At 38.1% G+C, this 26,389-nt stretch overlaps 2 protein-coding genes across 5 annotated transcripts; one reads left to right on the top strand and one right to left on the bottom strand.

Annotated features, from left to right (window-relative positions):
- Positions 1-7,052: 7,052 nt before the first annotated feature.
- LOC105356670 (uncharacterized) lies at positions 7,053-13,483 on the top strand. The gene is made up of 5 exons (XM_011488822.4): positions 7,053-7,243; positions 8,360-8,485; positions 9,924-10,013; positions 11,579-11,701; positions 12,382-13,483. The coding sequence occupies exons 1-5, from the start codon at positions 7,241-7,243 to the stop codon at positions 12,532-12,534; spliced, it is 495 nt and encodes a 164-aa protein (XP_011487124.1). The 5' UTR covers positions 7,053-7,240; the 3' UTR covers positions 12,535-13,483.
- Positions 13,484-13,518: 35 nt separating this feature from the next.
- zc2hc1a (zinc finger, C2HC-type containing 1A) lies at positions 13,519-25,885 on the bottom strand. 4 transcript variants are annotated; one of them, XM_004080980.5, is made up of 10 exons: positions 25,769-25,885; positions 25,087-25,160; positions 23,848-23,964; positions 23,055-23,081; positions 21,740-21,881; positions 21,478-21,620; positions 17,229-17,334; positions 15,509-15,584; positions 15,063-15,161; positions 13,519-14,894 (listed from the first exon to the last, which is right to left on the bottom strand). In XM_004080980.5, exons 1-10 carry the CDS (start codon positions 25,782-25,784, stop codon positions 14,756-14,758), a joined length of 939 nt encoding a protein of 312 aa, XP_004081028.1. In that variant the 5' UTR covers positions 25,785-25,885; the 3' UTR covers positions 13,519-14,755. The 4 variants fall into 4 exon arrangements, with proteins under 4 accessions (XP_004081028.1, XP_078795081.1, XP_078795082.1 ...); XM_078938955.1 differs by having other exon boundaries at positions 21,740-21,909; positions 25,769-25,884; XM_078938956.1 differs by lacking the exon at positions 25,769-25,885 and adding an exon at positions 25,494-25,564 and having other exon boundaries at positions 21,740-21,909.
- Positions 25,886-26,389: the final 504 nt, after the last annotated feature.

Here is a 26,389-nt window from a genome sequence, read left to right as displayed (position 1 = left end):
ACAATTGGGAATTGAAAGGAGGGTCCATATTAATGAAATTTAAGTTGTTCAATAAATGCCATTTAACCTGAGAAGACCGGGGCTTTTCCAATGGCTGATACAGCCTAGATTGTATTCTAGTCACTAGCAAACAGCAGTTTGCTAGTGACTAGACAAGAACAATGCACATGGCATTGCCTTTGTAAAATCACAGAAGCAACATTAACATTGTCATTACTACAGACATCAATGATCACATCAGGATTTTTTGCATTTTTTCTTAGCCAGGGGTTTCAAATATGATTCAATATGACCCACTCGGGCCCAAATTCATTTTTATAGGTTCATATTTTAAACTCGAACATCTTAATAAACCAGCTACCTGATACAAGAGACCTGGATCATAAGATCTATTTCAAAGCTGTCATTGATGAGTAAACAGATGTAGACAGACTTATTGGTAGCCTTTATCTAATGACATGAAAAGCCCACAATCATCCCTGAAATAACTTGAAAGTAACACATTTGAAATTTACCAAAATGTAACTAAGAAGTAACAGATATTGCTTTTGAATTAATGGACAACAGAACCTCCCTTAAAAACAAGTCCAGATAAAAATGATGGTTCTTCTAAAAAAGATGGACACTAGTGTGACCGTAAGGAGATTATTAACCACGCTACAGTATGTCTTCTAACTTGCATCACTAATGTCTTCAAACTGCTAGCAAATCAATTGACCTATTAAAAGGGCAACATGTCTCATTTCCTGCATCTACAAAAAGCAAGAACAGCAATAATTGATATAATGAAAAATGTATTTTACGTATACACTAGAATGCCTGCAATTTTATTTAAAAAAGTAATTCTGTTTGTGCCGTCAAAACAAAACTATAACAATTTATTAGATCTGTATGTCTTTTAATAATGTATCGACGGTTCAGATTCTTTGTCTTATAACATTTATTCCCAAGTGTAGTTTTAAGCTGTAATCTTCTTTCTTATAAAAGTATGATTTTTTCAGGTTGACTTACATATTTTACTTATTATTGACCTATTTGTAATTTAATTTGGTATTATTTTATTGTCCCATGTTTTTTTTTCTTTATTTACCTATTATATCTTTTTTTTACAGTGCATTTGTTTTAAGATGTACCATAAATAGGCTTTATCTTCACTCAAATTCTGGCAATTATCTAAACAAAAATATCTATGTGTGATATCTAACATGCAAGGTTACGGTACACAAAACATCAAAGAAAGATATTTTTTTACACTTTATTCACATTTAAAATCTGAATAAATTGTGCAAACAGGAAACAAACTTCTGCTCTGGTATGCAGAACTGTCTAGCAATCCAAGCTTTCACGCATGTTTAATTTCTAATTCAGTAAACTGGCTAAACAGTAGGTTTTAATCACAGTAAAAAAATAATGGGGGCAACTGTCTCAGAAGTTTTCTTAAATGGTTTGTACTTTTCATAAAAAGAACATGTACATAGAGTACTGCATGTGTGACTTGACAGCATTCCTGAAAAACCGCATGCCTGAAAAAACACCTCACAGAGGTTATGCAGGATCATTTGTCACACGTGCCTTTAAATATGCAATATGCAGTAAAAAGTTACAAGTAAAGGCGAGGAAGAGCTTCTATTTGGGGACAGGTTATAACTACAGGCAACAATAAAGTAATTTAAAAAACCGTTAATGATCTTTATGTCGGAACAGCTCACACATACTTCCTAAATGACTCATCACACAGCAGGAAGAAAGACAGATGTTGCCGGGAAATTATCTTAAGCTTGTTTGATGGGTGCCTAGGTTACGTCAGTTTCAAGTGTTGCATTTTTCTCGCCGACGATGTCACAATCTGATGGATGTCCTCAAATGCTCGCGACTCTTCTTTCTGCAACAAAAAGATTGCTACATTCTTATACACGCAAACCGATACACCCATTTTGATACTTTCTCAGCAATATCATAAATATGATGAAAAATCTCAAAAAGATCATATCTGATCTGGAAAAAAGCAGCATCATTTCTCTAAAAAATGGTGTGCGTTATTAAAGAACAGACATACAGCATTTCGGCATCTACGATCTGTTGCGTTGACCCTCAAAGACTTTGTGCAATGCTGAAGAAAAATTTGCAAAATGTTCCTAAAAGCAGCACCACCAAAGACAGACTGAATTCCTTTCTGACATCAATATGACCAATGAGGTTTTTTTTGTGTGACAGCAACAAGGATAGAGGTAAAATAAAAGTCGTAAGGCTTTATTGTTTATTTATGAACAAAGTATAGAGAAGTGTGTTTTCGTGCCAGCTTAGAATTCCAGTCATTTTTTGGAATTAATCCACTATAAACACGTAGGATTCAACTGTAACCTCCTGCTTCATTCTAATCTTGAGTAAAAATAAACATTTTCCATGAAGGTAAAATAGTCCACTAGTACTTTTGCTGACCTTAAAATGTATTAGAGAAAATGAGGTTTGCTGTGAGTCAGCACAAAGAGCTAGCCACGTCTTCAGTCCATATATGCGTGCAAGCATGTGACTAATTATTGTTTATAAACTGTTTATATAATTTGTGCTAAGTTTATGAGCCCAGTGTGCAGACATCATTCAATTTACAATATTAACAAGATTTCTCTACATTTTTTGCAGTGCAAAAATGCTTCTGTAATTCCTACACATCTCTATCCATTTTTCTAGGTCTTCTACTAGTAGTCTGCTCCCTCAGTTCTTTTTTTAAGGAACATACATCACTAGAAGCATCCCTGCATATGAACCAATATTAATAATTGCAAATAAGTCAGTTGTAAATTATTATTTATTAAATATTTTTTTTAAATGTGCAGTTATTACTGGTTCACTGTTGAGCACAAAACTGAATGAATGTTGATTAACACACTAAAGCATAATTTGTTGCATGACACCCTTTTCACATTTACAGTTTAGCACCATTTTGGTAACAGCCCCAGTACCCCCACTGATCCTGATCTGAATGGCTGCTTCTAATACCAGTTAGGGGCAAGCTCCTTACTTAATGGTATTGTTACATGCAATGAGGGTACAGTACAAAAACATGGCTGGATATCTGTCCCTGCAAGGTTTAATTCTGTGGAAACCTGAATTGACTAATGGTTTTAAAAGACAAAAAGTACTCATACAATAGAGAGAGAGAGACTTGTTTTAAGGACTTTTATGAGCCCCATGTTGATGCAAGTTATTAGCATTTTAAAGCTGACATTACATGTTGTTATGGATGTGGACATTTTTGTTGTATTTTCTATTTGAGTTTTTTTTCCTCTTTTTTTATTCTTTATTATTAATAGCCTGTATAAGACTTCTTTATAGTTTCCTCAAAATGCTTCCTTAACCAAATAAAAAAGGGAATTGGGGGCTCGTCCGGGATATTTGTCTAAATCTAGATTTATATATCGCGTCCTGTTGGAATCTTTTTTCTGTTTTCGATTGTTTGTGCTAATAAACTAGATTTTTAGCAGTTTTCTTTGTGTATATCACCATAGCGTATGACAACACTGTCACTCAAACTACCTTCAATGGATTTCTCCAACTAAAAGATCTCCCTACTCAAAAAACTTTTTTCAAAACATTTTCTTTTTACAAAACAGCCTTTTTCTGAAATAAACAAAGTTGTTTTATAGGAATATCGTGAGCTTGTTGAATGATGCAAGTTGTGTCATTAGTATTTTGAAGCCAAAATTAATATGCAGCTTTTTTTCTGTAAGGCTCTGTTAACCTTATTCCATAAACGTTTTAACATATTTTATACGGTCAAATTTTGTTAGATTTGTATGAGTTTGTGTTTTTTTAAACTTACTTATATAGGTCGTTGTTCCATATTTTTATTTTATACTGTAGTATGTCAACTTCTATAGGCTGTGATAATAACTCAAGTCATTTTATGATCAAAGAAGAGAAGAAATAATACTGTAATGTTAATATAAAAATGAGTCCATGAAAATGATCCAGAATACATCTGAGGTTTTTGATGCCTTTTTTTCCAATGCAAATTACAGGTGTGGTCGAACTTAAACCAAGAGCTAATAAATGTCAACTTATCTCGCAAAGATAAGCTAGTTTATAAATAACATTTATGTCAAATGCATGACATTTTCAATGAATCATACACTTTTTCTTTACAGAATATTAACATCTGAAGCAGTTCATTCATTTTCAGTTTTGTCATCTCAATGATGCCTGGTAGAGCTCATCTTTTATCCCTTGTCCAATCCTATGACCCCACCCTTACATTGACGTGTTATTCCTACCATGACAAAGGTGGATAAGGGTGGAAAGATTTCATGTAATCCATGGACACCAGTGAAGATCACAAATCATTGAAGAAAAAAGGTTCAGAGCACTGTCTAGTGGGTCTAGATGACCCAACTCCCAATGTTAAAGTGCCTAGGATAGCACAAGGGTTATGGGAGCCAATTTTTACTTTTCCCCTTTGGTCAGGTTAATCATAAAGGTGTGCAGAGACTAAGGTGATGCACAACTTTTATATTTATGTAGGAGATTAGCAAGTCCAGCCCTGGAGGGCCACTTATCGTCTTGTTTTCCAGATATTCTTTCCTCTACATGGCTGCTAACACAGATCATGTGATTTGTTTTTTCTTTATTAGTCAATCAGAAGCTGCACCTGCACAGTTGGATAGCAGGCCCTAAAGCCAGGAGGTGCCCATTAAAGATCTCCATTCTCCAAGCAATAGGAAACAGAAAGATCCCCTGTTGACAGGTGAAGAACAAAGACTAAGCATTTTGAAGAAAAATCCCTCAATTTCATGGGGGGACAATGCCAACTCCATAAAATGGTGCAGCCATGATATTAAGACAATATTCTACATTATGATATTGATCCATACACATATTGTGTATTGTAGACACGCCTTATTCAAGAAAATTAATATGTTTAAGTAGAGTGACACAAAGGATGTTAGACAACGGATGATTCCAGAATCCAAAGAAAAAACCTTTTGTTCCACTTAAAGACAGAAAAGGAACAAAAATGCCATTAAATCTCTTTAAACTGGGGCAAAAACTAATTTTTCTTATACTTTTCACCTACGGAAGATCAAATTTGAGGGATTACCCCCACATACATTCAATGCATCAGGCCGAAACAAATGTGCACTGAAAAATATTAAGTCCCACCTCTTATAGGACCAATTATAAAACTTCCATTTATCTCTTTACAACATCCAGAAAATATAACAAGACCCAACCTTATCATGCGGAATTTCAAAATATGCATACAATGTGTTGATGTATATTGACTCCTTAGTTGGTGACATGAAATACAATAGTCTAGCAATTTCACATACATCAACTGACATTGATTTGAATTTGATTTGAAATGGTTTATTTCAAGCAATCAAATAAGAATAATACACAAAAACAATACAATCATCAGTTATACATTCATACAATAACTAATCAAACTTAGGATAATTAGACTTATTCATAAATATTGCTTGAAAGGGAGTGGAAATAAGCAAATTTATATAATCCCACCCCTGTTCTACCGGAACCATTTTTTACATGATTTATCATTATCCGGTTCCTAGCTTTTATCAGACAGAATTAAGAATCCTGAAGTATCAATAAAGCACATGACAAAGATGAATTACTTAATTATTATTTAAAAAATAACTTTTACAAATCAACATGGCAAATGCAGATCAGTTATCCAAAATATATGCAGATTATTTTACTTATAAAAGTCATTGATATGATTTAAAAAATAATACTATATCAGTAAGATGGACAAAACACAGTTTCAGAAATTTTCATAGCAAAATTTGATCAAGTATCAAAAGCTAAAAATATGTGCAAAATTATGTTACATTAGGAAAAAATTATGAATCAATTTATCAATTTTTGAAGTGAAGTAATATCAATAAAAGTCAATCAATTTAACCATTTTCAATAATTGAAAATGGTATAAAACTATATATATATATATATATATATATATATATATATATATATATATATATATATATATATATATATATATATATATATATATATATATATATATATATATATATATAGTTAAGTACTGAATACTTTATTTAACTCAAACAGCTGAAGGACAGTTTTATTACAAGTTAAACTAAAAAAAATTTCACTGATTGATGAGGTCACTAAGCACAACCACAATTCACACTTATGCTGCACCCATTATGAGGTGGATCTTCTATATTTAACCAATTTAAGGATTTTAGGAACACCCCATGAAAAATACAAAAGAAAAAAAAGTGAATTAGCTCTGATTTAAGTTTGCTTGGTCAGATTTGTACATTTCTGGCTGAGATGCACCACAAAATAAACTGTTTTTTGTTTGTTTTATTTTTTTTTTTTTGCTGATTTTACTCCACATACTCTTTTGTTTCACTGAGACGACCCCATGTAATCCAGTGTCTTTTAGTTTGAAAGGAAATCCTTTAAACATCTGTCTAAAAGCTATAAACTACTTCATGTTTTTTTAAAACGGTTTTTCTTTCTGTGTTCATGTTTTATTTAAACAGCAGTTCATGTCATGATAGTAACATTAATACACATCAATTTCTTACTTTTTTAAATGGTGATGTTTGACTTTGTGGCTCCTCTTGGGTTGAAGGCTGAAGACTCATGGGGCTATGGCAATTCACAAATATGGCATGCAAAGCCTTAGATTTTGGGAGTTGATCCTGTTTATATACCAACATTTGACAAAAAGCTGCACCCCCTGTCTGTCTGTCTGTCTGTCTGTCTGTCTGTCTGTCTGTCTGTCTGTGTGTGTTTGTGTGTGTGTGTGTGGGTGTGTGTGTGTGTGTGTGTGTGTGTGTGTGTGTGTGTGTGTGTGTGTGTGTATTGTATGTGTGCATCAGGAGAGGAGGTGCTGCAGCTGCACGGGAACTATGACAACTTGCTCTGCAGAAGCCAGAGGTTTCGCCTGCAACAGCCACTCCAAGTCGTGATGTCAGCAAATAATATTCTGTTTGGAGGATGAACCTTATTCTTATGGCAGTAAAGTTCTCTATTGGAAAGGACGGAAGTCAGTCACATGCGCACTGAGGAGCTGCGAGATGCAGATCGTGGGAATCGGCTGTAATTCAAGTGCACATTGGAATTAGTGGGTCGCTTCTTTTCAATTTTTGGAAAAGGACAGAATGTGAGCGGCAATGAAGACAAGTCCACTGGTGTCCTGTTCCAGCTTTAGCACGCAGTGACTATGAATGAAGAATGACCAATGGTAAGTATGGCGTGTCACTCGCACGGGTTCATGCCTGTCCTGCGAACCCCTTTAGCCATGACGCACGGACATAAGCGATCATTTCCAACAAGAAAACACATTTAAATGAGCGCGGACGTAAAGTTAAACTACGAGATAGAAAATAAGAGACTAATGCACACCCAGAAGCACGCGGAAGCAGACTTGAAACTCACCGGGAACGCGCGCATCCGTCTCCTTGCGCTCTGCGTCGAGCGACTGGCGCAATTGTGGACGTCTGGGGACTTAAATGCTTTCTTCAAACAGGGGAATTCCGTGTGGAAAACTTCCCATCTTGTCGTTATAAGGAAACTGAAATAAGGTTTAGAGCTAATCGGAATTACTATGGCTTTACTGGAATTAGCCTACTTGTCGGAGTGTTTCAAAGTCCCCTGCAGTTGGGCTTCCCGTACCAATTGATATTTAGATGAGTGCCTTAAAAGCAACAATGTGGACGGAAATTAAAAATTAAATAATAATAGCTAACTGGAGGCTGGCCTGTGTGAAACGTGCAGCTTAGATAACATAAAAAGGCATGTTTGTTTAATTATCATGGTACTTGTGGGGACACTCAGCTCCTTTTTAATAAAGGATATGGTTACTATTATTACCAATGTTTCAAAAAGCAGTCATAAATCAATAATAAATAATAAAAGCATGAACATTTGTTTTATTCAGAGTTTCAACTATTGCTTGCTGTGAATAGAAATACATTCATTTTCAGTCTGACTGCAGGTTAAGTGGCTTTAACTCTATCGATGTCAGTAGTTTGGTACTGTCCATCAGGTTTAATTAAGATAATGACAGCCCATCCATCCAACAGTCCATCTCTTGCATTGCAGCGTTGGTTGCAAATGAAGCAGCAAGCTGAAAAATCTTAGACTTCAAGTAATGTAGGGAAGTAAAGGCCTCCGCTTGTATCAGATTTCCAGATTGAAAATAATTGTTGATACATGAACCTGTTAGAAAATGTCCATTTCCAGATGATCACTGAATTTTAAGCAGCCAATTTGCAATTTTCATGTATATGGTCTTTTCTTTCCTTTGGCTGATATTTTTGTTTTTCTTCTTTTCCCCACATTGTGACTAAACTTCCAGCCTCTTCTTTGCATCAGTCTACTTGCTCTTCTTTTTCTACCTCCTTCTCTGTCCTGCAACAGCAGCAAAGCAAACGTGCTTAGAGAGAACTTCAGAGCAGTTGGGAAAACACTTTTGGACAACGCAGTAAGTAAGACACCCTTTGTATTTACGTGTTTGCTTTTGACATGTTTCACTTTTTCTCTCCAGGAACCAAAAAAAAACATGTCTTTGAGGTGTAGCTGATTCATGGCAATGATTTGCAGGAATGTTCACTACACTTTAAAAGCCTTCATTTTAGTTACTGCACCCTTATATAAGTACTTTTGTGTCTCTTCACCAAACAATTTTGTAATATTTGTCAGTTTTCCTTTGTGGATTCAAGTTAGGTTGTAGTTTTGAGAGTAATCATGCATCTTTTTTTTTTTTTTTGAAATATATAAATTCACAGAATAAGCATTTACATTTACACACTCTGCATGGAAAATGACGGCTCAGATTTGAACAGGGAACTTCCTCACAAACTGTGAAGGAATTTGTTTTATTATTATCATTGCTTAAATGTATTTGGTTAAATGTATGTTTAAATGTTAACTCAGATTGACCTTTTTACCTCTTCTGAAAACAGTTGTGTGTTTGTTCATCTGCTTCTCATCTCCCACCCAGGATGAGGGGTTTACGACACACTGTCCTGAGCTGATAAGGGATACTGTTTGAAGTTAGAATCCAACCAAATTGGTCATTTGACGACACCCCCTAATGAACTTTTTGTTTTTGTCTTGAATTGTTACCTCCCACTTGTGTTCTTAATAAAAGCAGCACAGGGAGGGGCAGACCTTTGAGAAGAGAAACGTGGTGGACCTTTTCCAACACATTTGCTCCTCTCCCTCGTGCATGAGAAACTTGATTCTTGTTGTGGTTTGTTGTTTATAATTGTGTTTTTCTTTAATGTCTAGATGCATTTATCTGACACAAACATTTCAAGATCATTTGGGCTTTCTGGAGTTTAATCCAAGCTGGCTTTAGGCAGCAGCTGAGTAGGTCATTAGTCTATTACAGAGCCACATTTGGAGGAAAACATTAAAACTCTCAATACCAAAAAACCCACTCAGGAAGCTCAAGTTAACCTTGAAGGATAATGCAGACATTTTATTACGACGACGTCCATAAAAAATGTATGCCAAAGACCCTAAATCAATCGTTTCCCTTAATAAAAGAAAGAATAAAGAAAACTGTTAAAGACAGTGTACAAATTAGATTTGTTATGGCGTATATTTTTATACAGTCTGTTTGCAACCTTGGTTTAAGGCCTAAAGCACTTTGAAGTCACAGTCCCATTCACACACTGATGCTGCCCCTAATGGTGGAAATTACGATATGTGTGACAATAAAAGCAGTAGCAACTTTTCTAGGTCTTTTATTTTCTATGTGTTTTTCTACAATGTTACCAAAAGCCTTCACTGTGCCACCAGATTGATAACCTTTTATGTGTTTTCCTGTTTATTGATTCAAAAGTTATGATTTGTTACGAACAAAATTACCACATCATAATTTTTAAGTATTGTCATTCTTCGATTCATTTAAGAAAAAAGATATCAACGCTTCGTTGTCAGACTTCTCCTGCCTATCCCTGAAAAAAAAGCTACCAGGCTGCACAGCAAACCCAAATGAAGCAGTGAGTATGTTTTTTCTTGCCTCAGCACTTATTTAATGCTTAAACAACTGACTGTATATGAGAAGTGGACTGAGTGTTGTATATCCAGACCTGATCTTCTGATTGCCTGACCCTGTTTCATCTTTGACACCATTTGTCTGCTGCCTGCCCCGAATCTCCTCTGGATCCTGACTATTCTTGTTGTTTCTCTGATGCTCGTTATTGACCTCTGCCTGCCTGTCCATTATTTAGCTTTGCGGACTTTTAGCTGAGTTAATAAAACCTGCTGCAGTTGGAAGCAGCCGTCTACCTGTTTTGTTACAGTTTGAAAAAAAAACATGTTCTTGCTGACCCTACATTTTACTTTTTTTTTTGTAGTGCAAATTGTGGAAAAAGGTATGTAGTCTTGCGTTGAACGTTTGAAGCATTTGATTGGCAGAATCTCCTGAGCCCACTTTTAAGTTCATTCCTGATTGGCCAGAGTTGCCATAGAAATGTTGACTCAGAGCGACTTGAACCAATCACTGCTTACTGACAATTTCTGGTCCGACATGGCGGGTTTGGGACTGAGTTGACTTGAGGAGTCGGCCGTTTTTCATGGGTAACATCACGCTCACTCAGTTCAGTTCTCATGTACAGTCAATCACAAATGTTTCCTGATAGCATTTAGTATCTCCAAACTCTTCTTTTTTACTGTACAGAGTATGGAGACAATTGCATGTATAATTTATTTAAATACAGTGACCATAAAAAAATAGTATTTATAGTATTTTGCAGCATAGCCTTAAAGACCCACTCCAATCAAAATCATGGTTTCGGTGTTTTTAACATGTTCGTGTTGCGTTTTTCTTACGATGGAGGATATATAAAAAGAAAATTAAGCTTAAAAATGCTTTTCTAAGTATTTCTCGATTCACATCATTGTGAATCAGTAGCAGTCGAAAAAATGCCGTTGGAGAAATTGTGGTGTAAAATATACAAATCGGCAGACTACAAGCTCCCTGCTCCGATCCATTCCGATGCATCAAGTTGCAGACAAATAAATTTTTGTACGTCTTTGTTTTCCTCATCTGACCTGGCATCTGCCTCAAAACTGTACAGCTGGATAGCTCTAATATTGCTCGCCATTTTTGTTGCACAGATAATGTTAGGTTGGGGGTGTGAGGGGATGTAAGCTAGTGGGAGAGAGTGTAAACAGACGGATAGTGGGAAGACAGGACAGGCTTACACCACCCCAAAACTCAAAGGCAAGTTTCTGCTCCTGCCGCTCTGCAAAAACTGTCCTAACAGGCAACAGTTTTTTTATTATTATTATTATGGCTGAAAACGACAATCATAGATAAAACGCTCTAGGAACGCGTTGAAAATTGATCAAAAGAGGATTGGAGTGAGACTTTAACTTCTGAACATCTTTCAGTGCATAGGTGTGGTGCACCGACTGTCTGCACTGTCAGATGTTCCATTACCAGCATGAGCCGTGTTCAGGTCACTGCATTTCAATATAGATACTAGTTTCCGTGGCCAATAAAGGCATACAGAGTATTCCTAAAGTGTTGCCAAAGGACTCATTTACCTTTATTCTGCAGAACAGTGTGAACACCTTGCTCATACTTGCCTGCAAAATTCAGAATTTAGACCTTCCTCAGACGAACCTGCTGGCAAAAACCATCCAAGGGTCAATCGACTGCCCATGTCCTACTAAGAGCCCGGTGAGTTTTCTGCACCTGTGGAGGCACACTCAACACAGCGACCACGGAATGTTTGAAAGTTTGCAGTGTGGAAAGAGTAAAGTAGTTGTTTCAGGTTCTCTGAATGTGCAACTTTAGGAGAGGAATGTTGGCAGACTGTAACTTCCTTCTGTCGAGTAGTGGGTGACTCACTGACACAGCCAGTGCTCCAGCAACACCCATGGTGCTGCCAGTGTTTTCAATTGTCAACCTGTTTGTTTGGGGTTTGTGTGTGTGTTACCAGGAGCTTTTGACAGAGCGAAAAATGTGCTTTTGCTGGGTAAAGCTCACTGTTACCATAAATGAAAGTAAATGTGGTTTCCTTACATGCAGTAAACAAATTTTAAATGTTTTTCCCCCCAAAATGTTCTGGATGACATCACTGGAAACCGTTGCAGCTTCTCCGCAAACACAGTTCTCTTATATTTGAGTAAAATCAGAAAGGGAATTAATAAATCAGACTCATAGCTAAAAGCTGAGTCATTCATCAGAGCTAACCTTAGACCTCATTATGAGCCACATCAAACAAACAGAGCCGAATAGGCCTTTCACACAACACATAATTGACCTTAAAGGGCCTTTTTCACGATGCAATTTATATTATATACAGAGTTGACGTGTGCAAATGTAATACTAATAACAAATATCTGTTCATTTTCAAGGATAGACAACATATTACAAACCAAGGGAAGAAGAAAAGGACAAGACGGATGAGCGGGAGAAAAATGAATAGAAAACGCTGCAGGGCCATGGCAATCCTACAGAATATGACACAGTGCTATGAGATACTCAACAGTTTGTCAATGGATACCTGAAACTGAGCTCAAGCATGGCATGAAGGAGAAGGGAAAGGAAAAAAAAACACAACTCCGTGCTTCAGTACAGTGCAGGCCTTGCTTGGATTACGCAAGAAAGAAGCTTTGGTTTCGTTTAAGCTTTCCCGTCAAGTACCTGCATATCTTTCCTGCAGCTGTTTTAGGTGTTATGTGACCCTACTGACAAGCTTCCAAGCTGGACAATAAGAAGCAATAAAGCCAAATGGAAGAGAAATGACTTTTGCACTCCTTGCTATGGATCGGACGTGCACTCTTGAGTGCTACCATGAAAAAGCCTCAAGGACAACATCTGCAGAGGGTGGATGATATAAAAAAACATTGAGATGGTAGTTTATTTGAATGCATATTTTTGAAAGCTAAAATATATATATACCAGTACTTTTTTTTATAAAGAAATGTCGTGAATATGCTGTTGTTTGCATGCACTTAGACCTAAAACTATGAAGGTGCTCAAATGCAATTTAGATACAAATGATTGACTAACCCTCACTTACTTCAGTTATCATGGCTATCTAAAATCAGATATTTTAAACCATGTATCAAGCTTACGGTGCTTCCTTCCGTGTCACTCTTGTGTGTGATTGATATGTTAAAAGTTCATTCTGCCACAGATGGCTGAGTCTGCAGAACAGACCTTATTGTGCATATGCAAGACATCCGAGCTCATCCTGTCACATTTTTTTGATGCTGATTAATGGGATTCTTTGTAGGAGCATGGGAAAACAAAAAGGCATCAAGGAAGTATTTTATTCTGAAGGTCAGATTTTTGTTCACTAGAAATGCAACTTCATTCCTGCAAACCCCTTCAAGCGCTGTGGTTATTTTCTACTTCTGTCGCACGTTATTATCCCGCTAATTAAAATACGAGAATTAAGAGGATAGTAATGTTTATAACACTGCATGTATTTATAAAAACCTGAGAAATTAATGCTGTGCAGAGTTAAGTTAATTCTACGACACAGGTTTCTTCACAGAAGTTTATTGGTGATGGATATGGATATCATTAAGTGCATGACGGCTGTTGTGATCTGAAAAGGGAAAACATCAGTCCAGTCTGTTCAAACGAATACACTTTCTTTTTCAGATTGTCATTTAAAAAAAACAAAAACAAAAAACGTATTCAAATCTCGGCCAACGTTCGGACGACTTCAAGATTTATGACGTTCCCTCAGGAGAGAATTTTCATAGTCAACCCTCTTTAAGAACCCTTACATGGATTAAGCAGAGACTTCAACCAAAACCAGATTGGGAGTGTTGCCCTGCTTTCAGACTCCTACAAACAGTAATGCATTAAGCTCAGACTTCATCGATTATTATTTCAAGAAAAGCGTGTCAAAATCACACTCACCCATTTGGTTCTGTAAGATGTCAAATCAAAATGTAAGAAAATAGGCAGTCGTTCAGTCAGTTAAAATGAAATGGAACAGGAAAATAAATAGTTCATTGTATAAAACAAAACAAAGGCTACATTTGACAACAAGAGTCCTTTGAATTTAGTCTGTGATAACAGATGACAACGGGAGCACTGAGAGCACGATCGTTACCTCTCTAAGGAATTATTTACTGTCAGAACAAGTTGGTGAGACAAAAACAAAGAAAATGCATTCCATTTCCTTTTGAAAAACATTGCTTGTTCAGTAGTCAATTATATTGCACTTTAGTGAGAATGCATTGTTCAAGAAAGTCAACAGGATCAGTGACAGCATTCAGATTAAGGTCAAATCATTGAGGAAGTTACACCCATCTTACATTTCTTGACTGTTCAACAACCTAACTGTCCGCTCCTCTCTCCTCTTAAGCTCCAGAAAGGACTAATCATCCCACTTAAACAATATTTAGTTACTATTTGCTTATTCCTAAGTTCATATATACACTACATCTTTGAGTTTCAGTCATTTCCAGCCCTGTTGCTAGCAAAAGAAACCTTGGTAACCATTGTGCACAAACTTCATGAGCTCAATTCATCTTGAATAGCTTGTGGAAGTGATTGAGTATTATCTTAAATTTTTGACAGCTTTAGACTTTGCTGCTCATGTCAAAACTCAGCACTGCTCAACTGGCAAATATATTTATATATTTAATAAGTGGAGAAATAAAAACAGAAAGGATAGAGTTTGTTTTTTCCTTCAACCCTCATCAGTTTGGTGGAGTGATCTGCTCTGTAACTGTAGAACCGGCGCATCCCAGCTTCCCCGTGCGCTCATCCGATACACATCCTCCTCACCCCACACTCGCAGCAGAACTTTGCAGATTCAACGGGGTATTTGGTCCCACAGGCGTGACAGAACTTGCTCTTCATTCCGCCATTGCCAACTTCATTTGTGCCATCCACGTCATTCCTGGGAGTTTGACAAAAATGCGGAACTAAGATCCAAAATGATAACGTTGGTATACATTTTTCTACAACATGTTAACATGTAAACACTGTAGAAGTATATATAAAAAAAAGAGTGGTAGGTATAATAGAGTTCAAATTGTACTGGATCTTTTGTGAGATGTTGTTTTACCTTGACATGAAAGAATCAGCCTTCTTCCTGTTGACTCCTGCTCCCGGCTGGAAGTTCCTCGCGGATCCGTAGTTCGGTGCACGGGTCTTGTTTCCCACACTGATAGAGAGCAAAACAACACCAAGCAGACACAAGGACAGGCCAAATGTAGGTCACTGTCACAATCACGGATAGTAGGTTCACAATGTAGGTCAGAAACAGATTTAGGACGTTTCAACCCTTTTTTTAGACATTTGCTAGTCAAGGCTTTTCCTTTTGTAATAAGGAGATAAAAGAAAAACCTGGGGATTTAAATTTTTTTAGTTCATTGAGTCAAAAATAATCTGACTGTTTTTAAACATGCAATTATTTACAGTGGAATCACAGCAGAAAAAAAACAAAGGTCAAATTAGATATCATGCATGGGTTAAGGTTGCTGAGATCAAACACATTTGGTATTTTCTCACCCTGATGGAGGACTTGTGATGCCGGAGGTATTACTCTGGACTGAACCTGCTGAAGGGGCTTTATTTGAAGGGATTCCTTAAAAGAAACACGTGGAAAGAAGAAGAATATCAGTAATGTAAAGGACCGGGGTGGGCAAACTGAAGCCCGCGGGCTGGATGTGGCTGCATGTTTTGTCCAGCCCACTGAACAATATCAATCAGAGACCCATGTTTTTTTGTTTGTTTTTTTAATCTGGCCACACGATCAAGACGTGACGTCTTATTCCCCCCTTCTGCAGTCTTTGTCCCGATCTGAAACCCTCTTAAAATCTCTGTCAAACAGAACAGAAGACAGTCTTCACTTTCTACGTCGCAGTTCATCTTTCCCGGTTTAGCTCATTCTTTTAAAGCGATCATGATGCCTTTTTTTGAACAGTGCACCCTGCTCTGTGTCCTGATTGGCTGGAGACCCTGTCAATCAATCTCCTCCGTGGCGTGTCTCCTGTACAGAAACGCGAAACTCTACAGATCAGAAATCTTTGATCGGTCAGATCTTTGTTTGCATTCTAAGATCCCGGACCTCATTTCTATGAAGGTTTAAGAATTTAAACAAGAGAGAAAAGGGTGAAAATGTTCATGTCTGTGTGAGAAAAGTGTATTTAGGCAGTGAGGAGTTTTACTGCCATAAAACGTCTGTAATCAGACTCTGTGGATTTCACCGATTACGGGTTATTTTTAGAACGTAACTCCTGCAATAAACAAGGGAACTCTGTACTGGTGACAAGGTAACGCAGATATATGCATAGCTGCAGCAGAAAACGTAGAAAAGTGCTTTTTGATAATTACTGGATGAGAAACAGACGCGCAGGACACAGCGCAGCTGCGCAAACTGTGAGACGTGTGAGAAGCTGCAGCCCTCAAAGACGGGACAGGATAGACAATTTATTGTTTTTTTTGTTTTTTTTTTAAATGTATCAGTATATTTTTCAGTATATTTTTCCTGAAAATCTGCAAATCTGTTCCAAACAAAAGAAAAATCTTTTATGTCCCGCTCAGATGAAAGTCTTTGGTCTTTTTAATGTGTTCTTGTGGCACAAAGGAGGACATATGTAAAGAAAATTCATCTTAAAATTGCACTTCTGAGAATTTCTTTCATCAAATTGTTGTTAAAATGTTAATTGGAAAAATCTTGTACTTGTTAAGTACAAACTTGGAAAAATGAAACGTCGTCGTTTTCCTCGTCCAAGTTGGTATCTGGCTCAAAACTGTCTGGCTGGATAGCTACGATGTTGCTCGCCATTTTTGTTGCAGGGGCTGTAAGCTAGAAGGAGAATGTGGACAAATGGATAAGAATAATAATAATAGATTGAATTTTTCTGTGCTTTTCCAGAAGCTCAAAGTGCTTACAATGTGTATCCGTTCTTCACTCACTCCTCATCAATTCCATTTAATTTACATTGCCTAAAATTACAACAATAGTTGTCCCGCTGGGCTTCATACCGGTAATAGTATTGAATCTCCGCCCCTCAGAAATTCCCGCAGCACTTTCCTCTGACGCTAAAGTTTTATACAAGCGTACTGAAGTGTCTGAGATTTTGTGAACCATGGTCACATGACTAAAATAAAGTCTGTGAATAAGTGAACCTGCAAATAATGGAACACGAGGGGAACACTGTAGATCAAAGGATGATCAGAGTGGGGCTTTAAGTGTGAAATTATGATAACATATGTCCCGTCTTACCGGTGGACTGTCCAAGGCCTGACCTCTGGGGTAAACGAGAAGTGGCTGAAGGAATGGAGGACGCCGGAGACGGGTTGGTCTTCTTTACAGAAGCAGGAGGCTTGTACTGACAAACGACATTTAACAAACACAGATGTGTGAAAGAACAGATTTATTGTGGTTACCAACTTGATTTATGTAATAACCAAAAATATTGAAGTAAAATGCAAGCATTGCAGACATAAGGAGGAGGAAACTGGGGGTACGGGTTTAAGAAGTGAAGTTTTTATCTAAAAAGAAAGCGTTTTTTATTGGTGAAGCGATAATGCCACCTTTCAAGTGGGTTCTCTAACCTTTAATTTTGCTTTTTCTCTACAGTAAAAAACTAAATTCTAATTGTTTCTAGATGACTAACATGTATACAGAGAAGAAATGCTTTCTCCAGTTCTGCAAAGGGGAACCCCAAAGCACTCAAAGGCCACCTGAGACATGTAGTCTCTTAAGCGCGTCTGGTTGACATGCCCTGAAAGCCTCCCTAGGAAAGCCTCCAGGAGTGATCTAAAAGAAATTCCCAAGCCACCTCAACTAGCCTCTCTCATTGTGGAGGGGCAGCGGCTCCATTCCAAGTTCTCCAAAATGCCTGAGCTCCTCAACCTGTCTCTAAGGAAACTCATTTCCGTCGCTTGTGTTATCCTTACCATGATAATAGTTGGGGTTAGAGGCATCGATCAAGAACTTTTCCTATAGGCTCAGTTCCTTCTTCACTACGGTACATTGGATCGGTTCAGTTGTCGCATTACTGCAACCGCTCCTTCCTTCCTCATGAACAAGACTTCAAGTTATGTATACTCCTCCATTTGAGACAGGAAATCTGTATCTTCACGTTTTACTGAAAACCTGAAAGTACTGGTCCAAAGAAGCCGACAGAACAGCATCATCCGAAAAAAAAAAAAAAAAAAAAGTCTAGATAAAACTCTGCAGTCCTCAAACCGGACTCCAGCCTCTGGCTGCTCTTACAAACTCTGTCCTTAAAAAATATGAACAGAATTGGTGACAAAGGGTAGAAGAAAAAAAAAACAACAAACATGCACTGGAAACAAGTTCAACTTGCTGCCGGCAACACAAACTCCTGCTCTGGTTGTAACAAGACGCCGGTTTCTTTCTTGTTCAAAGAAAAACACTTGATCTTGCATTGCAGCATGTCTGTGTCATTATTCATATGTGGCCCTGGGTGGAGCTTTCAATAATTCGTTAACTGCTAAAGTCATGTAAGTTTACAGGTCACGTTTCTAATGCAACGACTCAAGTGACTATAGTGTAGCCAAATGTCTTATGATTGACGAGCAACTGTTTTTGTTTTCATCATGGAAAATGTTTAGGTATTTCTGTAGAAACCTGCTCCACAGATGATCCCATGTGTTGACTTTTTATGATCAGTTGATGCAAAAACATCTCAAAATAAAGTGTTGGTCAAAATGTGAAGAACAAAAATCAACAATAAAAAAGCTTTGATGAGCAAACTGTAGAAATAGTGCCCTCAGTTGGTCAACTTTACATACTGCAATTTTTTTCTTAAACTGGCAGCTACTTTACCTTAAAGTTCTTCAAGTTTTGGTTCTTTCTTCAGGAAAGTGCTGCATCAAATCACGAAAAGAGAGGGACGAATAGTGAAAAGGAAGTACAGACTGCCCTGCAGGAGCATGGCATATTGGGTGCATTATTTAATCTGCTCCTCTTATCTAAATAAAGGCTTTACCTAGGAACAGAAAACTTATCCTGTCACATGACCCGTTTTCTGTTGCTCAAGGGTCATTTCAACATGTCTTTCCTGACTACAGCTTCTCCCTGAAGATGATTCTTCTCTTTTACTCCTCTCCAAAGTGTTCATCTAAATGCACTGGACAGCCTCTTTAGCAGCTCAAGAAACCCTATGTGTTGTTTCATTTTCACGATGCAGACCATGTGACAACACACGAGTGATGCAAGTTCCTCCCGCCTTTCATTGACTTACTTTGAAGCCAAGTGAATAATTCCAACTCACCTGGTACAGGGGTTAAAAAAAGGTGTGGCTTGATAGTCTGTCAGAGCTTTAATTGTTTTACTTTTGATTGGCAATCATTGACAGTTTACTATTAGAAGTATTTTGTAAGGCAGCCAGAAAAGGGAGGAGCTTGCTGTTGACGGCCCCCTGCATGTCTGGTATTGTCACCTCTTTTTAGGTCACATCATTTCATTCCAGGATGCCCCCTGCCTTCGCCCACAAGTGGCCGGGATAGGCTCCAGCAGCCCCGTGACCCCGAAAGGAAATAAATGGAAGAAGATGAATGAATGGCTGAATCCTTTCATTCCAGCAATGTAAATCAAAGAGTGATTTTAGATGAGTCTTTCCAGGCAGACCTTTCCAATTTCAGGGTCTCTGGAGAGTTCCTAATCATTGGATTTATGCTTTGCATGGAGGAACCATAATATGTTTGGCATTGAAGGCCCTGGCCCGACCGCCCTGCCCGAGGTGTGAATGTGCACGAGAGTGTATGGTAGGGCTGCACGATATGAGGAAAAGTTGCGATATACGATCTACAAATAGCAAAAACAACCTTCCCATTTCATTGCAACAGTTTAAAAAAGCTGTGTGGAACAGTGGAACAGTGGACCAGCTCTACACCCTATCTAGGGTGCTGGAGGGTTTGTGGGAGTTCGCCCATCCAGTCCATATGTGTTTTGTGGATTTGGAGAAGGCGTTCGACCGCGTCCCCCGTGGCATCCTGTGGGGGGTGCTCTGGGAGTATGGGGTCCGGGGAGCCTTACTGAGGGCTGTCCGGTCTCTGTATGACCGGAGTAGGAGCTTGGTCCGCATAGCCGGCAGTAAGTCAGACCTGTTCCCGGTCCACGTTGGACTCCGGCAGGGCTGCCCTCTATCACCGGTTCTGTTCATAGTTTTTATGGACAGAATTTCTAGGCGCAGCCAGGGGCCGGAAGGGATCTGGTTAGGGGACCACAGGATTTCCTCTCTGCTTTTTGCAGATGATGTTGTCCTGTTGGCTTCATCGAACCGGGACCTCCAGCGTGCATTGGGGCGGTTTGCGGCCGAGTGTGAAGCGGCTGGGATGAGGGTCAGCACCGCTAAATCTGAGGCCATGGTCCTTGACCGGAGAAAGGTAGTTTGCCATCTCTCGGTCGGTGGGGTGTCCTTGCCCCAGGTGGAGGAGTTTAAATACCTTGGGGTCTTGTTCACGAGTGAGGGAAGATCGGAGCGTGAGATTGACAGGCGGATCGGAGCAGCGTCCGTAGTTATGCGGTCGCTCTATCGGTCCGTCGTGGTGAAGAGAGAGCTGAGCCGAAAAGCAAAGCTCTCAATTTACCGGTCGATCTACGTTCCAGTACTCACCTATGGTCATGAGCTATGGGTCATGACCGAAAGAACGAGGTCCCGAATACAAGCGGCTGAAATGAGCTTCCTCCGCAGGGTGGCTGGGCGCTCCCTTAGACATAGGGTGAGAAGCTCGGTCACCCGCGGAGAGCTCGGAGTAGAACCGCTTCTCCTCCACATCGAAAGGAGCCAGTTGAGGTGGCTCGGGCATCTAGTTCGGATGCCTCCTGGACGCCTCCCTGGAGAGGTGTTCCGGGCATGTCCCACTGGGCGGAGGCCCCGGGGAAGACCCAGGACACGCTGGAGAGACTACGTCTCTCGGCTGGCCTGGGAACGTCTCGGGGTCCCCCCAGAGGAGCTGGAGGAAGTGGCTGGGGTGAGGGAAGTCTGGGCATCTCTGCTCAGTCTGCTGCCCCCGCGACCCGGTCCCGGATAAGCGGAGGAAGATGGATGGATGGATGGAGTTTAAAAAAGTATACTCTTAATGACCTTCGTCTACATAGGAGATGAAGATCTAACATAAAAGAGCTCTATCCGAATGGTCAAATGCATAAACTGATATATTTGATTCGTGAAAGACTTCAACCTGCCATAAGATTGTTTTAGCACATTTACCATTAATTGTCGTAAATTGTATTTATTTTATTGTTTTCGCCGTCTTTTCCGATATTCGTATTGCACAGCTTGATATCGCGACGATACATTTCCGATTTATTGTGCAGGGCTAGTGTGTGGCCCTTAAGCAGACTGGCGACCTTCATCCAACCGTAGCTGGATTGGGGATTGGATAGATGGATGGATGGATGAATGGATGGATCTCAGTAAAGTACAGGTGCAGACTTTTTTTTTTTTTTTTTAAAAGCCCAAAGTCAATGTTTTTCTGCAGACAGTCACATTCTTTACCTGTGTGCGACCCGGCGTCTTCTTGGGATCGCCTAACTTGCCTTTGGTGGGTATCCGGGCAGCTTGTTCCTGACAGAATTTAATGTGTCTGTCGGCAGCACTCTCATTGAACCTCCGCTGACAGTATGGGCACTGGATGTAATCTAGAGAGGAAGAAATATTTCATTTAAAAGGTTTGCAGCACAAGCAGAAAAAATATCTAATTCTAATGGAGAAGTGAAATTGAAAATTGTTAGAAACTATCCCCAAAAGCATCTCCTACCTGGGTCATACGAAGGGGGGGGAGGTGGGGGTAAGGGCCCCCCCTCTTTCATGACTTGAGTGAGTGACTTGGCAGCCCGAATGGTGGCGATGAAGTCCTCGTGCTTCTTGCGCCAGTTGGACGGCTTCTTCGGTGGCTCTGCCTGGTAGGACAACATGCCACAGCAGATTCTGCTGACAAAGTCTGTTTTCATACAGTCGGCAACTCCAACGACCCTGACAGTGACTAAACACAACCCGAGTGGCCCAGTGCCAGATTGAATGCTAACATTTCAAGCTAAAGACTAGACTCTCATATATCCGCGAGGGAATTTCCATAAACGGGACGCTTGTTGCACTTAATGAGGTGGTTTTGCCTCCAAGCGAAAGCTATAACAGATCTAAACTCTCCCACCATCAGTGGGGACAGCTGAGTTTTACATAAAGCAGATATATTATATTATTAGGGCTGCACGATATGAGGAAAACTTGCGATATGCGATATTAGTGATCAATATTGCGATAACGATAAATTTTCGGTAAATAAACAAATAGAAAAATAAACAAAAACATCATTCCCATTTCATTGCAACAGTTTAAAAATTATACTCCAAATGACCCTCATCGACATGGGGGACAAACGTCAGGGTGGCTAACCCTGGTCCTCAAGAGCCTCAACCCTGTCTGTTTTCCAATTCTCCCTAGACTGCTCGATAATGATAACCAAAATCAGGTGTGTTCAGTCAATCAGGATGTGAAATCAATTGAGTCAGCCAATCAACAGCAAGCTGGTTAAGGAGAGCTGGAAAACAGGCAGGGTTGAGACTCTTCAGGACCAGGGTTAACATAATAGGCCTCCATCTGATTGGTCAACAATGGCAAGGCGTCCATCTGATTGGTCAAAGCATAAAGGGATTTATTTGATTCGTTAAATGCTTCAAGCTGCTAGAAGATTGTTTTAACACATTTTGGGTTTGCGATTTATTGCGATATTCGCCGTCTTTTGCGATATGCATATTGCAGAGCTGGATATTGCGATAACGATAAATTTGCGGTATATTGTGCAGGCCTATATATTATATTATAATATTCCGTCTTAGCGGTCAGCTTAGCTGACTTTCAAATCCCTTCTTCACAGTTGAAGTCTTTAAAAATACTGCTTTTCAGATTTTATTTCTTATAGCTGTCAAAGTCACAAACAGCGGTGTCATAATAACTGAAAGGAGGAATCGGGTTTTTCAGAAAAGAAAGTAGAAAGCTGTTATATTGGCAAAAAGAAAAAAGTACAGTGTGTGGATGACAGGCAGAAGAAAAAAAAATAGACTAAATCTACTTACTTTCTGACAGCCAGCTGAGCTTTGTGACTGAAATACAATTGAAATAATGTACATTTTACAAAAAGGTGCTGTTACCATAAAACACTGTATGGCTACTCAGGAACAGCAAATATTCATATAGGAGGTGATGACAAAAAGGAGGATCATTACTCGGAATCTTCCAACAGATGATTTATTGCTGTTGTTCAGTCAAGTTTGCTAAAACTTTTATTTTCTTGTAGCTTCTGGCTGGAAAAACAAACATTGAGTTTTTTTTGGGTTTTTTTGTTAAAGATAAAAGGCAAAAATCTGAAAAAATACTTTATAGAAAAAATGTTTTAATGCTGTCTAAAAGACATAGAATATTAAAATATGATTATGATTAGCAGATGTCTTAATTGGACATTTTATACATTTTTGTAACATAAAAAGAAGCTCTATTTGAAGTTTATAGAAGCAATGTGTCAAAAGTGTGAAAAATAAAAAGAAATGTCTGCTTAAAAGAACATATATATATATTTATTTTAAAAAAAAAACATTTATTTAGTGAAATTTTCTACTAGGAAAAAGTCTTTGAAATTAATTTAAAAAAATAAAATAAGAGGATCAACCTTAAAAGATGTGAAATGGAAAGAAGGTCACCGGCCTCCCAAAAGTTGCATCCACAATTATAGAAATCACTGCGGAAGTTGATATTTTTAAGCAAAAGAAAAAACATGATACAGTTTTATTTAAGGGGATCAAATTCTGGATATTTCAAGCTAAATCCTGTCATTGGTAGGATTTCCGTAACTTGATCGGGCTGACCGCTTACCTTTGGTTTGATAGGCTTGAGTACGGGGATGTCTGTACCCTCTGCCCTCTGTCTACTGGAATCAAAAACCTTCCTCCTTTTAGTTGCTGTCTTTTGGCAGATTTTTGCATGTTTTTCCTGTTGGAAAGGAAAAGCAGGTCCAAAAACAACAACATATGTCAACCATCATTATATATTTGACTGACTTTTATCATAAAAAACAGTTCAACCAATCAAAGTCTCAGGATTTTTTTGTGGCTTTTCTTTTACATAAAACCATATTTTTGTTATAGCATCGGTAATGTGTATTCATTCAAATTATTACTGTAAATTGAATTGTAAAACTCAAAATTAATAATTGAAATTAATGTGAAAAGTGCTCTGAAGCCCCTTTTATAAGTTTTTGCATATTAATCTTTAGTTGACTAGATATTAGCGCTATGTTCTTACAAACATGCTTGGGATCTAAGATCAATACTGAACTTCCGTAAACAGTTATAATGCCCATAAATAATAAATTTTAAGTGATACTGCAATAAAAAGAAGAAACAAATATTTTAAATGTGTTTAATTACCCCAAGTAGAATAACGGGGTTTACCTTCGCTAATATCCAAATGAGTATTTTTCTCACTTCTACAAGTCTTAGGAGTGTTTGAGATGTAGTGTTGGGAGTTTTTATTACAATAAAATGTTGATGTGTGTGCTAATGCAGTAGTTTAAGTAATTACTTATCTTTTTATGTAATATTTTACTTTTTACTTGTCCAGTAGTTTTGGTCAAAATAAAACAAAGTCTATTCATTTTTATGTTCTTGTACTGTTTTTTTTTTTAAAGAGCCAGTATCACTTTGTCCTGTTCTTGTAAAAAAAAAAAAGTGAGATCAAATCAAAATGATTTTATTTTGAAGGTTTTATCTCTCTTTTTTTGTGTGTGTTCTTTTTTTTAAGTCAAACAAGCCTCTACTTCTCTAATTGGTCTGTTTCTCATTGTGCTGCTGTATTTGCATTTTATCCGATAAACTCATAAAAACTGAGCATAATCCAATTGAGCTTTCTGGGCTTTCACCAAAAACAATATACTTGTTAAAAAAATAATTTCTACTTCCTCATATTGTTTTGATTTCAGCAGGTATTGGAATGAATTTAAACAATGCGATTACAAGGGGATACTTTTGAACAATAACAAGTGATATGTGATGCATTACAGCAAAAGATAGTACACTGCACAACACAGATGACATGATATTAGTTTTTCTTTACCAGAACTTTCGGGAAGAAGCATCTTTTGCAAGTATTACATTGGACCAGTTCACCCACAGGAGGAGCTTCAGCATCTGCAGAAAAAAATAAAGATTATTTAGGAAAACAGTCAAATGTGGATAGAAATAGATCAAATCCTTATTTTGACTGACTAATAGTAAATGATGTGTTAAATAAGTTTCTAAGGCTACATTTTCTATACATTTCTGTGCATGGGGTGCGTTGTTAAGATCAATTTTCGCAATATTAGACTAACAACAATATGTCAGAAAATCACAAAAATAAAATAATGCTATAATAATAATGTAAATATAAATAACTGGCATAAAAATGTCTCTAAACGTATACAAGTACATAATTGCACCCCTGCGAGTATCTACAACATTTAATTTAGCTTATTTCCCTACCAGGTTCGTCAGTTAACACCCAGTTAATGTCTTTTTATGCTAACATTAGACAGCCGCTCCCTCAAGGAATCACACCCATGCAGCCAGACAGCTAGCCTCATCTTTAGCTCCAACGTTACCTAGCATTACTTTGGCTAAATCCCAAACAAAAAAGAGCTCCCTATGGGAAACGGCTTTGCATTAAAACACAACCTCTTCGAGGTTTAAAACTGCGACGATTCAAGTTTGAATGCACCAAAAAATCCATTTAAAATAAAGCACTGGACTGAGATTACCTTCAAATTCTTCCATCCTTAGGTTATCCCTTGTTTGATGCTACTGTTATTTCCACGAGCAAATTGTAGCCGGGAGGAACAAGAGGAATCGCTCCAAATTACTTCCGGTTTCGCCGGAACAAAGAAAGTCGTCCATAAATTGTGTTTGATTTAGTTTGTAGACACACAAATGTGATAGATAAATATACATTCCAGAAATGTTAAAATTTATACAGCAGTAAAAACTACTACAATAGAAGTTTTTGTTTAGACATTTGTTTAGGCCTCTGTTTGTGTCATGTTGATGGTACCTCCACTCCCAGGCGATAACCTAATTTGTTTGCAGAGTTCGGTATTGAACTGTCTTGAGTCGATTTATCTTTGGCAACCAATGGCAACTCTCAAATATTTTAACTTCCGCATCTTTTTTTGTTTTATTGCAGAATGTATCCTAATGCGAACAGCAGGTGGAGCACAACATGCACATTTTTTAAGGGAATATTGACGTTTTGTGTGTGTAAGGAGACGCAAAATGTGTCTTCCTTTTAGGCTAAAAAGTAGAAAAACCTAAGTAACATCATTATATCCCAAAAGTCATTCATTGTTTAACTAAACATTAAGCGATCTATTAGTCAAAATGAC

Source organism: Oryzias latipes, chromosome 20 (genome assembly GCF_053564925.1).
Source record: "Oryzias latipes strain Hd-rR chromosome 20, Olatipes_Hd-rR_3.1".
Taxonomy (NCBI): Eukaryota; Metazoa; Chordata; class Actinopteri; order Beloniformes; family Adrianichthyidae; genus Oryzias; species Oryzias latipes.
The sequence above is the reverse complement of the archived record's forward strand: the minus strand, read 5'-3'. Positions and strand labels throughout refer to the sequence as shown.